The sequence below is a fragment of the Bos indicus genome, chromosome 24, assembly GCF_029378745.1.
Source record: "Bos indicus isolate NIAB-ARS_2022 breed Sahiwal x Tharparkar chromosome 24, NIAB-ARS_B.indTharparkar_mat_pri_1.0, whole genome shotgun sequence".
Lineage (NCBI taxonomy): Eukaryota > Metazoa > Chordata > Mammalia > Artiodactyla > Bovidae > Bos > Bos indicus.
The window spans coordinates 24,263,023-24,280,449 of NC_091783.1; the positions used below are offsets into that span (position 1 = coordinate 24,263,023).

The following is a 17,427-nucleotide window of genomic DNA, read 5'->3' on the forward strand; positions in this document are numbered from 1 at the left end:
CTTTCACCATTACACTACACTGTAATTGCTGCTAATAGATCCTATTTCCTTCTTTACGATCCTCATAAAATCTGGTGGAATTCATTACACAAACTATTATCTAAAATTATTTTATACACTTTTTAAATGGCACGAATACTTAATGTTTATCCCTTAAAGTTTAGAATACACTCATGTGAGGAGCAGAAATTACTGATCTATGATCTCACTATTTAAATGTAGTCACTGTTAACATTTTGTTTTATATAGACAGACCTTATGATATATTTTGAAAGGATATTATCATATGCATAGAATAATTGATGACATTTCTCCTTATATAAAAACTTACTGCAAAATCATATTTTAAAATACAACTTTAATGATTGAGAGTTTCTTAGACTCTTATTATTGCACATTTAAGACATTTTCAGTTTTTAGGTATTGTAAACAAAGCTGTGATAAATGTCTCTAAAACTTTTAAATATTAATATAAGTCCTTATTTTAACAAAAATATTTTAATGGAAAAATAATAAAAGTTGAATTGTGCTAGTGTTAATTCAAGTAAAAGCTATATGCCTTATATTCTGATAAGGCTTACATGATTTACCTGCATTTTAATATTTTTTTTCCAAAATTCTGAAAACTTTTCACTCTGCCCTATTTACAGCTCACTTTTTAATGAAAATATTTCCATTAATTGAATTAATTGTTCTTATCTTCAGTTAATGTACATGTAGCACTTGTCTCTAGAAACTTCTTTCTCTTGGCTTTTGGAACACAGACTATTCTTCTTTCTTCTTATTTTTCTGGAAGCTTGTTCTCAGTTTCCTTCACCCATGTCTCTTTATCTCCCCAAACTCCAAACATCTGAGATTCCAGGGGCTTAGTCTTTTATTATAAGCTTTGTATATCTAACTGCCAACTCAATCTCCCTTTAGATGTTTAGTGGGTATCTCAGGCTTTACTTTTTGAAAATTAAACTTGATGTCCAGTTTCTTCATAACCTGCAATTCGAGTTTATTGCTGTTCAGTCCTTGCAGTTTTTCCGACCAAGTCCCTCAAAATACATGTTAAAATTATATATTCATTTATGTGGAGAATTACTTGTCCAAAGATGCATATATTCAGTTTTCATAGATCATTGCAATTTTTTTCCAAAGTAGTTATACATTTTCTACTCAGACCACCATGTGTGAGAATTCCAGCCTCAGATTAGCATCATCATCTAATATTATCATTTATTTATCTTTAACTATAAGACTTTTGTTGAATTTATCCTGTTGTGGTTTCAAATTTGCATTTCTCTGATGACTCATGAGGTTGAGAATTTTTAAAGCAATTCACGTAGAATGTTGTTTTAGTCTATCATAGTATTGGACTCATATTTCTCCTCCACATTATGGTTGTGACCTTCACTTTACACCTTTTAGATACTCAATTATCTTATCTGAAAAACTAGATGTGTGTTAATTTAATATGTTAAAACTCTACAGGAGAGATTAGGGATTAAGGTGTTGATTAAAGGGAAAGTACTTCGTTCAGTTGTCAAAATTATTCACTGAATTAGTTCAGACCACCAAATACACATGCCTGCTCTCAGATTTGTAAATGGATGATCAACCATTTTTCTCTAATATGGGATTTTCTAAAATCTCCACTCTCCTCTTGAATTAAATTAGAACTTCATGTCTTCCTGGGTGAAAAATTCATGGCTTAGGATAAAATTTTCTGGGAAGACGTTTTGTACTGGGAGAGCTCTGTATCAAAAAAATAGAGACATCCTTGCAAATGGAGTCACACAAAAAACTAACAGATAGGTGAGATAATGACAATTTTGTGGGAATGAGGATTTGAAAGCATTCCAGATCAGTGGAATGCTCTGGTGGCTCCCTTTGGTGGCTTCCCAACTGATGGATTTCTCCCTAATAGATTAATATGATATTCAAGATTAATATGAGCCTATTATTATATAATAGATTCAGACTCATTGGTAAAGAATCCCACCTGCCAAGCATGAAATGCAGAAGACCGGAATTCGATCCCGAGTCAGGAAGACCCCCTGGAGACGGAAATGGTAACCCACTCCAGTATTCTTGTCTGGAAAATTCCGTGAACAGAGGAGCCTGGTGGGTACAGTCCATGGGGTTGGAATGAGTCGAAAGAAACTGAGCACGCAAGGCTATTATGAACCTGGAGGGAAGGATTAGGACAAGTTGAAACACACAAAGCTCACACCTCTCACTCAGATTAAACTGTTATCTTAATAGGTGCTCCCCATTTGCTGCAAGCCTTCTTTCAATTTTCAAAGTTCTGAAAAAGCTAATTTTGGCTTTTTTTTGAGCCAGATTTCTCATTACCTTTATGGAGAAGAGCTTTCAGATGTTTTTAATCCACCACGTCCACCGATATCCTTCATGAGGACTAACTATATCTCAGATTTTTCTCAGTCTAAACTTCTCCTTCAGTGTTGTTTATGTTGCCTTTTGCCACACAACTTTTGTAAAATATGCCATTGGATACATCACAAATCTTGGTTTGTTTGGAGAGGTAACATTCTCTTTCAGTCCAAGATTATGCAAATAGAATCATATTGTTTAATTTGTACTGTTTTTGTGTTTGTATTTAGGTTTCCTCAATCTGAAATTTATGTTTGTTATGAAGTCAGTTGAATGTGAAATAGAAATATCACTTTTTTTTTCTTTTAAACAGAAGTTCTATATTATTCTAACCCATTAATTAAATAACTTCTTTCTCACTGAATTCAAATACTTTAAAAAATGAATTCAGATTGTGAGGCTCTAGTTTTTCCTTCTTTCTTTATTGCAATGCCAAAAATAAATACTCCTTTAATATAGTGGTATTATAAGATGTTTTAATATCTGGTAGCAAGTTTCAAATATTCTTATTTTTCAGATACCTCTTGTCTAGCTTCACATACATTTCTTTTTTTTTTTTCTTTTTTTTAATTAATTTTATTTTATTTTTAAACCTTACATAATTGTATTAGTTTTGCCAAATATCAAAATGAATCCACCACAGGTATACATGTGTTCCCCATCCTGAACCCTCCTCCCTCCTCCCTCCCCATACCATCCCTCTGGGTCATCCCAGTGCACCAGCCCCAAGCATCCAGCATCGTGCATTGAACCTGGACTGGCATCTCGTTTCATACATGACATTTCACATGTTTCAATGCCATTCTCCCAAATCTTCCCACCCTCTCCCTCTCCCACAGAGTCCATAAGACTGTTCTATACATCAGTGTCTCTTTTGCTGTCTCGTATACAGGGTTATTGTTACCATCTTTCTAAATTCCATATATATGCGTTAGTATACTGTATTGGTGTTTTTCCTTCTGGCTTACTTCACTCTGTATAATAGGCTCCAGTTTCATCCACCTCATTAGAACTGATTCAAATGTATTCTTTTTAATGGCTGAGTAATACTCCATTGTGTATATGTACCACAGCTTTCTTATCCATTCATCTGCTGATGGACATCTAGGTTGCTTCCATGTCCTGGCTATTATAAACAGTGCTGCGATGAACATTGGGGTACACGTGTCTCTTTCCCTTCTGGTTTCCTCAGTGTGTATGCCCAGCAGTGGGATTGCTGGATCATAAGGCAGTTCTATTTCCAGTTTTTTAAGGAATCTCCACACTGTTCTCCATAGTGGCTGTACTAGTTTGCATTCCCACCAACAGTGTAAGAGGGTTCCCTTTTCTCCACACCCTCTCCAGCATTTATTATTTGTAGACTTTTGGATCGCAGCCATTCTGACTGGTGTGAAATGGTACCTCACAGTGGTTTTGATTTGCATTTCTCTGATAATGAGTGATGTTGAGCATCTTTTCATGTGTTTGTTAGCCATCTGTATGTCTTCTTTGGAGAAATGTCTATTTAGATCTTTGGCCCATTTTTTGATTGGTTCATTTATTTTTCTGGAGTTGAGCTGTAGGAGTTGCTTGTATATTTTTGAGATTAGTTGTTTGTCGGTTGCTTCATTTGCTATTATTTTCTCCCATTCTGAAGGCTGTCTTTCAGGCTCTACTACAAAGCCACAGTTATCAAGACAGTATGGTACTGGCACAAAGACAGAAATATAGATCAATGGAACAAAATAGAAAGCCCAGAGATAAATCCACGCACATATGGACACCTTATCTTTGACAAAGGAGGCAAGAATATACAATGGATTAAAGACAATCTCTTTAACAAGTGGTGCTGGGAAATCTGGTCAACCACTTGTAAAAGAATGAAACTAGAACACTTTCTAACACCATATACAAAAATAAACTCAAAATGGATTAAAGATCTCAACGTAAGACCAGAAACTATAAAACTCCTAGAGGAAAACATAGGCAAAACACTCTCTGACATACATTACAGCAGGATCCTCTATGACCCACCTCCCAGAATATTGGAAATAAAAGCAAAAATAAACAAATGGGACCTAATTAAACTTAAAAGCTTCTGCATACATTTCTTCCATATGAATTTCATTTCATGAAGTTTCAAAGGAAATACTCCTTTTTATTTTGTCTGTATTAATTTTGGGATAACTGACAGTATATTAAACATTTCTATGAAATGTTTTTTCTTGGCATGACGTAGTGACTAAACAATAACTGCTACTGCTGCTGCTAAGTCGCTTCAGTCGTGTCCGACTCTGTGCGACCCCATAGACGGCAGCCCACCAGGCTCCCCCGTCCCTGGGATTCTCCAGGCAAGAACACTGGAGTGGGTTGCCATTTCCTTCTCCAATGCATGAAAGTGAAAAGTGAAAGTGAAGATGCTCAGTCATGTCTGACTCTTTAGCGACCCCATGGACTGCAGCCCACCAGGCTCTTCCATCCATGGGATTTTCCAGGCAAGAGTACTGGAGTGGGGTGCCATTGCCGTCTCCGAAGCAATAACAACAAGCTTCTAAATAAGAATTTTTGTTTGCTGTATTATAGGTCCTCCCTTTTGTGTTGAATTTATTTCCAAATATTATGTTTTTGAGAAAAGTTTTTAAATATTGTTGTAATGCTTTTAACAGATTAGTACCTTTGTAGGTAAACACTATTAATTCTCTTATGCTATCTCCCCCAAATTTATTTATTGTGATCTTAAATAGAATATTTTACCTTCCTAGGTATTCAATCATACCATCTAAAATTGAAGGCATATATTCATATTCAGTATTATACTAGTAACATTTGGTTTCTTTATCCACTTGGATTTAGCTAAATTTCACAAAACATGATTAATAACAGTGGTGATGAAAGATAATGTGGCCTCATTTTTGAGTTCAGTGGGCGTGGGTTCAGCATTTTATGATTTATTTTGATATTACATGTTGGTTCTTTATATTTGGGTATGTTTTCCTTTTGCTAGGTGAAAAATTATGGAAACTAGTGAGTTTGTCAATGGCTTTTTTGTGGCATTTTGGCCATCTTCATGTTATTTTCTTCTTTAATTTGTTGATAGCAGTATTGGCAATTTAAATTTTCTAATTTTTATCAATTCTTAAAAGTAAAATACGTTCTATCTTATCAAGATTAATCATTCATTTTAATACTGTTAGACTTGCTAAATTGTATTTGGAATCTTGCATCAGTTTTCATAATGAAAACAGCCTGCATTGTTATTTTATAATATTTAAATTAATATTTAAGTTACTGTAGTTGCATAATTTGAAAGATAATTTATTTCTTACTTTACAAAAGAATGGAAAGCACCACAACTTATTTTGTGTATGTATGTATTTTTTCTTTAGCTAGATGATTTGAAAAGGCTTTATGATCAACTACACTGGAAGAGAAAAATTTATGAAAGTGAATATTTGGAAGTACTTAATAATTTTTATGCCACGGTAAGTTGATGTTTCCATATTTCCCACTAGAGCTTCATTCTGTTTTCCCAACTATTATCTTATACAACTAAAAGTAATTTCATTATTACACATTTTTTTTCTTTTTAAGTTATGTAAACATGTATAAATGATTCTGTTTTTTTTTTTAAGAAATCAACATGGGATACTGAACTTTCTAATATTGCAAAGGATTTTTCTGATATTTCAATAGCATGTTCTCAATTGGTGGAAGAAAATAAAAGACTCAGTACTGATATTGACACTGTACTAGGTTATATCAATGACAGGTAATACCGCCAATATGCTTTTCATTCTTATGTAACATATCTAATATGTTAAATATGATAAATGACTTCATCTTGTGTTCCTTCATTTGTGGATGGTGTAATGGTGTTTGTGTTTATGACTAACTCACATTTTATTTCTATCCCAAATGTTGCTCTTTAATCATTCTGAATCCCTTTAGAAAAATTAACATAGTGAAAAAATGATCTTATAAGAAGTTTTACACTCATTCATATCACTTCCTTTTAACATGTTCTCTTATACTCAAAAAATACTTTAAAATATGTCTAATCAATCTCATGATCTCCTTCAGTCAATACTCAATTCTTCCCTGAAACTGATAAACTAGATTTCTCGGCTCAAAAACCTATGAATTTTCTTGATTCCTCTTTTTATTTCAACCCTCATAGTCAACATGTTAACAGGAAATGTTCCACATACTAAATAAATTTTTAATCTGTCTGGTTCATTCTACACCAGAAGAACTTTGGTACAAACTGAACTTATGATGTTTTCCAAAACTGGTTTTGTGTAGCATCGGTGGTATAGTGATGAGCATAGCTCCCTTTCAACGCTGATTTTCCTGCAGTAACTATGTTCCCTTTTTAATGCATTATCTACATTATGGTTAGTGCATTCTTTTTTTCTTCTAATTTTTAAACTAAATATGATCCATTTCCCTCCATACTTACACTGATTTTAGCAGGGTGAGGGGACAAAGGTCCCACCTTAATGTATCCCACAAGGTCCCTCAGTAGGCAGGTAGGCCTGGTTCTGCAACACAAGGTTCATCCTTATTCAGTTCAGTTCAGTTCAGTCGCTCAGTCATGTCCGACTCTTTGCGACCCCATGAATTGCATCCTTATTACTTGGTTCAAATATAGTGTCCTTACTTCAGCTTCTCCTCCTTGTTACTTTTTTTTCTCCAGCCTCTAAGGTGTTTTCATGCTAATTTCTTTTCAATAAATGCTATTCCTTTAACTTCTACTTAGCAAATTGCTGTCTATCCTGAAGATTACAGCTGAGGAGTCAGTTCTGGGAAGCCTCCATTGATTGTCCGGTTAAATCCAGTTCCTCTAGTATGTGTGTAGATGGCACATTTTCTCTTCTGCTTCATATCACTTGTCAAATTTGCAGGGTTTTTGTATGTAAATATTTGACTGATGTCCATCTTCCTTAACAAATGGTAAGACATAAGCCATGGCCATATTTTCTTCATCACTGAATCTTCATCATCAAGCATAGTTCCTGACCCATACTATGCTGCTGCTGCTGCTGCTAAGTCACTTCGGTCGTGTCCAACTCTGTGTGACCCCATAGATGGCAGCCCACCAGGCTCCCCTGTCCCTGGGATTCTCTAGGCAAGAACACTGGAGTGGGTTGCCATTTCCTTCTCTAATACATGAAAGGAAAAGTGAAAGGGAAGTCGCTCAGCTGTGTCCGACTCTTAGCAACCCCATGGACTGCAGCCCACCAGGCTCCTCCATCCATGGGATTCTCCAGGTGAGAGTACTGAAGTGGGGTACCAGTGCCTTCTCCCCATGCTATGCTATCCATTATTAATTATTGAAAGGAGGGGAAGCGGAAAGAATAGAGAGAGGTGATGATGATACTGGGCAATTGTATATGACGTTTGATACGATTTCTTTGTGCTTATTTTATCTTTGGATGATAGAATGAAACCGTTTGTAAAATTCATCTGTATGTTAAACATACTATTTTAAAGAAAGCAAAAAGAACATTGTTTTTTAAAGGATAACCTAAAATTGTAGCTGTATACTTTATTAAGAAAGAGAACCAGAGGAGAAGAAAAGTCTGAAAAGTTGGTAAGCTAATGACAAGACAGCTTTGGAGGAAAGGAAAAGAGTGTGAGAGTTAACTTCGTTAGATTATCCAGCAGTAATGAGCATCCGCCAAGACTTAGTGGTTCGTGCATGCTACATCGTTTGTCATGTCTGACTCTGTGTGACCCTATGGACTGTATGCTGCCAGGCTCCTCTGCCCATGGGATTTTCCAGGGAGGAATACTGGAGTGGGTTGCCATGACCTTCTCCAGGGGATCTTCCTGACTCAGGGATCAAACCCACGTCTCTGTCTCCTGCATTGGCAGGTGTGTTCTTTACCACTAGCGCCACCTGCGAAGCCCAGTGGTATACAGTATAAAGGTCTATTTCTCATTCATACTGAAGCCGAGCTGTGTCTGCTGTGTGTGCTTCATGTTATCTCTGCTTCTTAGATCCAGGTGAAGGATCAGATCCTTCTAGGGCATGTTGCTTTGGTAGCACAAGTACATTAGTGAGATCACTCAGTGGCTCTACAGCTTCCATAAAAGATGAAAAATTTTACTTCTGTTCATACTCCATTGACCAAAACAAGTCATATAGCCAAGTCCAATGTTAACCAGGCAGGAAGTCTAATCTTAAAAAGATAGATAATGAACTATTGGGAACACTAGTACAGGAAGTGGGAATGTAACCATGGTTATAGAGAAGAATTTCCATAGTATACATTATGCTTGTTCATGTAATACCTTAAGATGTCACTTACTACTTTCTTTTCTCAAATTTGTATCTGAAACTTAAAATTAAATCAGTGATTTTAGCAGCAGATTGAGAAGAAGCAATGTTGAAGAGAGAAGTGGTGAAAGGTTTGCAGAATGAAAGAGAAATTGAAAGATGTGCAGATAAGATCATAGCTGCCATGTGTCTAAGTAATGTTCGAAAAGAAGAGAAAACAAAGGACCGAGGCAAAATGTGATCACATAAATCAGCAGTTCATATGTCACAGAAGTTCTTAGGATAATCTTGTTTTTGCAAGTCTCTTACTGAGATAGATAGATGCAAAAATACTCATTTCCAAATTTCATTTGCTTTACTTCCAAGTCTTCTAAATCATTTTATGATTCTTTGTTTTTTTGCAGATGTTTAAAGCTTATCTTTTGCTTCTTAAACATAATATGAATAGTGATTTTACAATCTATGTCTGATAATGTAAATATGTGTAATTTTGTCATTTGCTTCTGTATCTTATTCTTCTAGCTGATGCTTTTGCTGTCTCTTACCCCTGTGTTCTTGGCTATCTTTAATGTGAGTTGTCCATTTTCTTTTGGAAACTATATGTGGGAAATCTTTGAGTCTTAGGGAAAAGTTGTTAATCATTTGCATCTTTGTATTTTTGAGAGTGGTTCTGCTTTTCAGTTTGTTTCCTTGGATATGCCCAAGACTTTTTTTTTTTAAATTTCCCAAACTATGATATTCAAAGCTCCATTTTATCAAATTTCCAGGGCATTCAGAGCAAAAGCATCTTGTATGATCTTTTTAGCAGCTTGATTGTAATGCATATTTAGTGTAGAGAAGAAAATGTAAAATGTACAAAAACAGACTGAAAACCTAAAATCATGTCAATAGAAGTAATCACTATTAATATATTGCTATTTCTTTCTTGATGAAACTGTGTGTTCTGATTTTATTCCAATCATGGTATAGTTGAATTCTTGTCATATTGTTATACAGATTTCAAATACATCATTTAAATATCTAAATATCTATACAAAAGTCATATTATATGGGTGAACCTTAATTTTTGTGAGAATTACTCTAATATTAAGATTTTATTTTTATGATTTATTTGAAATATATATGATTTTTTGTTTAAAAATATTTCTTAGCATCATTGCTATTTACAAATGTTAAATAGATTTATAGGAAAAGATTGGCTGTAATACTTTGAAGTTCCTAACACCTCTCTAAAACTGCTTTCCAGACTCTACCACTTATTGAAGCTGAGCAGTACATGAACTTGTTCTAGTATGCACCTATGCTAACATGAAGATATTAATTAAATAATTAAGTATATGATCTATTGTTCCTATATAGTCCATTTATTAAATGGAAATATTAAAAGATAGATGCAATTTTCAAGAAATTTTGTTCAGTACTCTGTGTATAACAAATATCTGCAAGACCTTTCAGTGATGATGATGGTATATGATTACTTACCTTGGAGTAGCAGTGCATAATTTAATAATTTTGTCTTTCACATAAGCCAGCATCCATTTACCATGGCCCCCTTGTATCTGGGACTTTTGATGTGAGCACAAAATTTTACTTGATTGCTTACTCACATGACAGGCTTCAGCAACCCACGTCAAGGAAATAAACTTGTTTAAGATGACTTGAAGTTGATTCATTTGGATTTAGTTTGCTGAAGTTAACTGTGTGGTATGAATTTCTATACAGCCATTTTCTTACATTTAAGCTCTGTAAAATATTCTAAATACCTACTTCTAATGCTCTACCATACCTCAAGCAAGAAAATGCCACTGTAACTGCAGTGAGCCAAAGATGGGATTGATCACTGAGGGAAATGAGCAAAAGGCTATTGAACACTATAAAGACAGACTGATATATTTTATGAAATATGTTTATCAAGAGTTAACAGGATGGTAATTTATTTGCAGAGACAGCAGTTAGAATATGATTGAAATTGTTGAACAGCCTAGAATACTTAGAATGAGCCCTAGAATATTTAGGGTACTGTGTTTTTCATACTCGTGTAGCTATATCTTATCAGCCTATTAATCTGAGTTACTTCTTAGGAGTAGAGATATAGAATATGATTTTTTAAGCATTTAGCAGCAAACTTTTGAATGAAAATGCTTAAGCTATTTTGGTTTTACTTTATTTTTTAAGTTTTCAGATATTAAAAGAGAAAATGGTATATGCCCTATTCAAACTTAACTACTCAGAGATGCATTAGCCTACTTTAGACTTTTTAAAAAGGGATTGAAATCTTGCAAGTAAGTAGCCCTTCCTGTTTCTGTTCTCTCCCTCTTCAGAAGCAATCAAAATCTGAATTTGGTCTCTATTAAAGTACGTATTAGAACTCGGATTCTCAGTTCTTAGACCTCCAGATTCCTAACCATCTTGTCTTCTACCTCACACGAACCATCTTGTCATTTCCAACATTGGAGTTACCTGCTGATCTTGATTTTAAGAATCCACTCCCTGACAACCAGAACCTGTCTCTTCAGCTTACTTCCTCCCGTACTACGTCGCTGCAGCAATTATATGACCCTTTATGATGATTAGTCTCTCATCCCTAGTGTATTTGTATATCCCCTTCTTGTCTTCCTTCCTTTTATATACAACCTACTTGTAATCAAAATAAGCATTCATTTAAAATAACTTCCAAAACTTTGTTTCTATGACCTGAAAGTATATCTTTGGACTAAACCAGGATCCTAACAGTTGATTGTGGCTAAGAAAACACAACTGTGCTAACTGTCATCATGGGTGGATACTGGTTTGGTGGACCCTAAAAGGTTATACAGGAGAAGGAAATGACAACCCACTCCAGTACTCTTGCCTGGAAAATCCCACGTATGGAGGAGCCTAGTAGGCTACAGTCCATGGGGTTGCAAAGAGTTGGACACAACTGAGCGACTTCACTATCACTTTCAAAGGTTATAGAAGGCGAAGCCTCTTTATGAAAGAAGGAGCATAAAATTATAATACAGAGGGCCCGTAGCTATTTTAATGTCGCTTGACAGAAGATAAATTATATTAGAAAAGGAAAAATAGAGAAAACAGTCTTATAGACTGTTGTGGTTATAATATCTCATTTTTGCAAACTTAACAAAAACATATGACCATGTAAAAATAACATTAGGGGCACTTAAAGGACTTTTTAAGGGCTAGGGGTCAGTTAGAGGCCCTCATATTTAAGCTTCATTAACATTGGAATACATTTGCCCTTGAGTATAACTTAAATTCTATGACTATAAGTCTCAAGCGATATTTAACACACCAAGAAATTTCTAGACACTTCAGTTTTTCTGACAACTGTTTCATATCTTCTCATTCACCTCAATCCTAATATGCACATTACCTCATTTTAAGCTAATAATCTCCCATTGTAATTCATAAAGAACATACATGCAATTAAATGGGAATTACCTTTTCTCTTACCAACCTATTTGCATCTGTCTTCACACATTCTGATATAATAATGGAAGACTCTTCTGTATAGGCGGAAAAAGCAATGGCACCCCACTGCAGTACTCTTGCCTGGAAAATCCCATGGACGGAGGAGCCTGGTAGGCTGCAGTCCATGGGGTTGCTAAGAGTCGGACCCGACTGAGTGACTTCACTTTCACTTTTTACTTTCACGCATTGGAGAAGGAAATGGCAACCCAGTGTTCTTGCCTGGAGAATCCCAGGGACAGGGGAGCCTGGTGGGCTGCCGTCTATGGGGTCGCACAGAGTCGGACACGACTGAAGTGACTTAGCAGCAGCAGCAGCAGCAGCTTCTGTACAGGAGTGCTCACTACCCATGTACTTGCCACATGGACGCTATTCTCGCTTAATACACTCAGAGGCTTGACACAATTTTTTCCTCTTTTCCATGAATTATTGTTATTTTTCTCTATTTTACTACTTTATTAACATTGTATAATATTGCTCAGTTTATAAAAAGCAAACACAAGATAAAGCAGAGCACTGCATCCCCAAAATGCCCTTCCATTCTTTGTGAGAAAAATCTTATTCAAATAGACACTCCTGTTTCCATAAACTCACACCTCAGTTTCTATTCAATCCATATTCATTCAAACAAGGATTTTCTCAAGGTATCATATTCTAGATCTGAAGTGATTTTTTCTCATTAGTTTGAAAGTATTATTCATTTTATTCTTTCATTTAATCTTTAAACTATTGTACACATGTAAGGTGTATATTATGATGATTTGAATGTACATAAGTGAAAATGAAGTTGCTCAGTCGTATCTGACTCTTTGCGACCCCATGGACTGTAGCCTACCGGGTTCCATTGTCCATGGGATTTTCCAGGCAAGAGTACTGAAGTGGGTTGCCATTTCCTTGAATGTACATAGTGAAATGATTATCCCAATCAAGCTAACTAAGCCATCATCTCATGCAGTTACCTTCTGTGTGTATGCATGTGGTGTGAAAGTGAAGGTCACTCAGTTGTGTCCGACTCTTTGCAACTCCATGGACTATATAGTCTCTGAATTCTCCAGGCCAGAATACTGGCTATTGAGATATACAGTCTTAGCAAATTTCCTGTATTTAATACAGTATTATTTTTACTACTATTAATTATAATCATCATGTTTTACATTAAATCTGAGCTTACCTGTATTTCATTTAGTTTTGCTTGATAAGACGTCTGACGATATTTGGATATCATTTCTTTGTAGATAATCTGTTTTTTTCTGTCTGGGAAGTTTAGAATTTTCTCTTCCTATTTTCAGAGTTCTGAAATTTCACAGTCGCACACACATCTACAGGGGTGTGTGTTTCTGGGTGTCTAATATATCCAGTTTAGTATTACGTGGGACTTTTCAATTTAATGACCCATCCTGGTTTTCAGTACTGGAAATTTTTCACATAAAATTTTGTTACATACACCTCCTATCATTTTATTTACAATTTTTTCAGTGTTATTGAGGTGCAAATGACAAAATTGTATACATTAAAAGCATGAAATGTGACGATTTGACATACATATACCTTGTGAAATAATTACCAGACCTCAGTGACCTCACAGAGTTACTTTTTTGGTTTCTTTTGTAGTGGCTGTCCTTAAGGCCCTAACTGCTGCTTTGCTTTCCAGTTCCATTTCTATTCTACAAAAATGGTTACCTCATTTGTGAGTGTAACTATATATACTTTCTGTATTTTCTTATATTGTATGCCTCAGTGACTTATATTTGGAACAAAGACAGTACCCAGTGTGGGCAGTAACTGCCATAGAACCTAGTGGACAACCAGTCTGTGGACAACTAGTATGGACAGCTAATATGGACATCTAGTGTGCCATCGGAGAAGGCAATGGCACCCCACTCCAGTACTCTTGCCTGGAGAATCCCATGGACGGAGGAGCCTGGTGGGCTGAAGTCCATGGGGTCGCTAGGAATCAGACACGACTGAGTGACTTCACTTTCACTTTTCACTTTCATGCATTGGAGAAGGAAATGGCAACCCACTCCAGTGTTCTTGCCTGGAGAATCCCAGGGATGGGGGAGCCTGGTGGGCTGCCGTCTATGGGGTTGCACAGAGTCGGACACGACTGAAGCGACTTAGCAGCAGCAGTGTGCCATAGGGAGAAGGCAATGGCACCCCACTCCAGTACTCTTGCCTGGAAAATCCCATGGATGGAGGAGCCTGGTAGGCTGCAATCCATGGGGTCGCGAAGAGTCAGACACGACTGAGCAGTTTCACTTTCACTTTTCACTTTCATGCATTGGAGAAGGAAATGGCAACCCACTCCAGTGTTCTTGCCTGGTGGGCTGCCATCTGTGGGGTCGAACAGAGTCGGACACGACTGAAGTGACTTAGCAGCAGCAGCAGTGTGCCACAGAATCTTGTACTTCTCTGTGTCTTTGAGAATCTTACAGTGATATTAGTGTCTTACCTTCCTTTTTTCCCTACCAACTCTTTTCCCTTAGCTATTGGTTTTCTTTTTGAGAGTTTTAGTTGTTTTCTTTTGTTGAGTTTTGTTGTTTCTCTTTTTCATGGGCTGAATTTTTCTTGAATTTTATTATTCTTGGTAGCAATGTTATGCAGGATTAGAAAGGATGGGTGGCTATAGAAGGAAATCAGTGCTCTGAAATTTGAGCATCTTGGTTTGCCAAGCCTTTCTTATTAATATGCTTTTTCTCCTAATATCGAGCACAGCTTAACAATTAGAAGTAGCCTTCAGGAGAAGCAGGAAAAGAAATGGAATTTTGGGATGTATTTTTTCTCTTAGTTTAGATTAAGTATATGGTCATTTTGTATTTTTGGCAACATAAAATACGATTTTGTTCCCTTTTATCATTATTAAATATATTTGCCTCAATATATCCTCTTTTGGAATATATCAATATTTATGCTTTATTTATTTTTTTTTTACAGTATAAGGAAAAAATCAGAGCTTGAGTCCGAAATCCAATCTCTGTTGAAAATGAGGTCAAGAAATGAAGAGTTTCTTAAACAACTATACAACGAAGCTTATAACATCGGTGCTATTTATCACCTAACCAGATTTAAAACAGAGGAATTAGAACAGAAAGTAGCAGAAGTGAGAAGAAAATTCAAGGTTTGTGTCTCTGTGTTCTTCTTAGTTATAAAAAGGGTAATGAGCCTGAACTTTATTGATTCAATATTGATAGATTTTCATTTAAACTGTATTAGTTTTTTTCAGAAAAGTCAATCCTATAAATCAGAAGAAAAATCAACTTTTCTTTAGAGGTCAGCCTTAATAGAAGAGAAATGGGGCTCAATGTAGCTAATCAACACTTGTGCCTACTCTTTTCTATCACCAACCTTAAACTAGCTGGATCACCAGAAGAGAGTGCTGCTTGGTTCAGTCTCCTCCTACATATCTAACATGTAAAATAGTTTCTGTCTCTGGCAGGAAGAAGGGATGATGGGAAGAGTACCTACATTAGACCTGCAAGTTATTAGCTTCCAGAGTACCAAGCAATTAGTTGACCACAGCGCTGTGAAAACAACTGCTTATAGACCTCAAATTCACTCCTAAGTGAGAGAGATGACAAATAGCCACTCCCTGCCACTTGAAATAGAGACTAGCAAAGTCAACTTCATTTTACCACACCTGAAGGACCACTTTAACAGGCTACTTTTGTCCACCACACGTCACATCCAAACCTCTCCCATCTTTGACATTTTTTTTGGTGGGGGGTGGGTGGCTGTCCTGGGTCTTTGTTGCTGAGAGCAGACTTTCCCTAGTCGTGGTGAGCAGGGGCTGCTGTCTAGTTGCAGTGCTTGGGCTTCTCCTTGTGGAAACTTCTCTTGTTGCAGAGCATGGGCTCTAGGGAGCACGGGCTTTAGTAGTTGTGGTGTATGTGGGCTAAGTTGCCCTTCATCACGTGGGATCTTAGTTTCCAGACCAGGAGTTGAACCTGTATCCCCTGCATTGGCAGGAAAATTCTTAAACACTGAACCACCAGGGAAGTCCCACAGCATTCTTTTTTTAATTAAAGATTTTGGTTATACAAGTATCTGTAACATGTAGAATCTACATTTCTGTCCAGGCCCTGTAGTAGAACTATTTTCAATGAAGACTTTGTCTGGTGCTATCTAACCTTAGGACATGTAGATTGCCTTCCCATAAGTGGTTCTGTGTTGAAAGATCAGGGTTTTCTTCCCACACTGAGACCAGCTGTCCGGCTGACTTGGTGTGCTATGGCCTGTGTCTCGTCCCATGGGTTATTTGTTGAATAGGATTCTAGTATCTTATTTATTCCAAAATTAGTATAATAAAAACTATATATAGCAAAAATTAATCTAAAAATTATTTTAGAAATGTGGCCATGATTATGTTATTTATAATTTAATTTTTCATTAATATGTGTGTATCTATGGCCATCGATTAACTTTTTCATTGAAACTGTCAGTGAAAATGCCAAGCACTGATTTGGCCATTTAACAATGTTTTATTTTTTTCAGTTGACAGGAAACCCTTAATATTCATGTATTTGTCCCATAGCTGTCACAACCTACTTTAATTCTTCACATGTATTGCTTCACTAATCTGAGGCACTCACTTATTAAGAAGGTTGTTGTATTGAACTGTTTATTTTTTTCTAAATTTTCCTGATGCCATAAACTACAATTTATAGGTTAAGTGCAAATTTGATTTGACTCCACTGTACTTGCTTTGCCAAGGCAAAGTGTCTCTCTGGCTAGATCAAGCAGAATTGAAGGAGTTGTTCATCAGATTCTTTATCACCCTGTGGTAGCTGAGAGATAACTAGACAGAAGTAACAGAATGAAATTACTCCATTCAGTAAATACTCCCTATTGTTAAACATGTCTGCTAATCTCTGAATTGAATATATATAGGACACTAAATTTCTGTGATGTATTTATGTGTCAGAATGGTGGTAACTTAAAAGCAAATTTATAGCTAGTTCTTAGATAATTTGTATTTCTAGTAATTTATTTTTTATAATTTCTCCCTTTGTAATGAACCACTGTATTTCATTGACTAATTAAGGAAAGTCTATGTAATCTTCTGAGTCAGGGCATCATGTTTTCCTTGCAGAAAATTTTGTGTATTTGTTGATCCTGGCCTGAAATTAGTCCTTAGTACATGTCTTCCAGAAATTAATTACAACCAAACCACCTCTGAGCTAGATTTGAAAAATAACCTTCTAGTGTCTTAGAAGTAGACTTTCTGAATTTTATTTTTCAAATGCATTATAAAATGCCCCAATAAGTTTTAGGCAACTTAGACTAGAAGCAACTCTGAACAATCAAAATATCTAGCAGTT

General features: G+C 36.0%; 1 protein-coding gene across 1 annotated transcript in view; it reads left to right on the forward strand.

The window, feature by feature from the left end:
• The window catches only part of CCDC178 (coiled-coil domain containing 178), a 417,287-nt gene that overhangs the window by 117,149 nt on the left and 282,711 nt on the right, over positions 1 to 17,427 (forward strand). Inside the window, exons 11-13 of the mRNA XM_070778765.1 lie at positions 5,745 to 5,840; positions 5,991 to 6,127; positions 15,044 to 15,227. Of these exons, the coding sequence (XP_070634866.1) occupies positions 5,745 to 5,840; positions 5,991 to 6,127; positions 15,044 to 15,227 (417 nt within the window). The remainder of the gene's footprint in view (positions 1 to 5,744; positions 5,841 to 5,990; positions 6,128 to 15,043; positions 15,228 to 17,427) is intronic.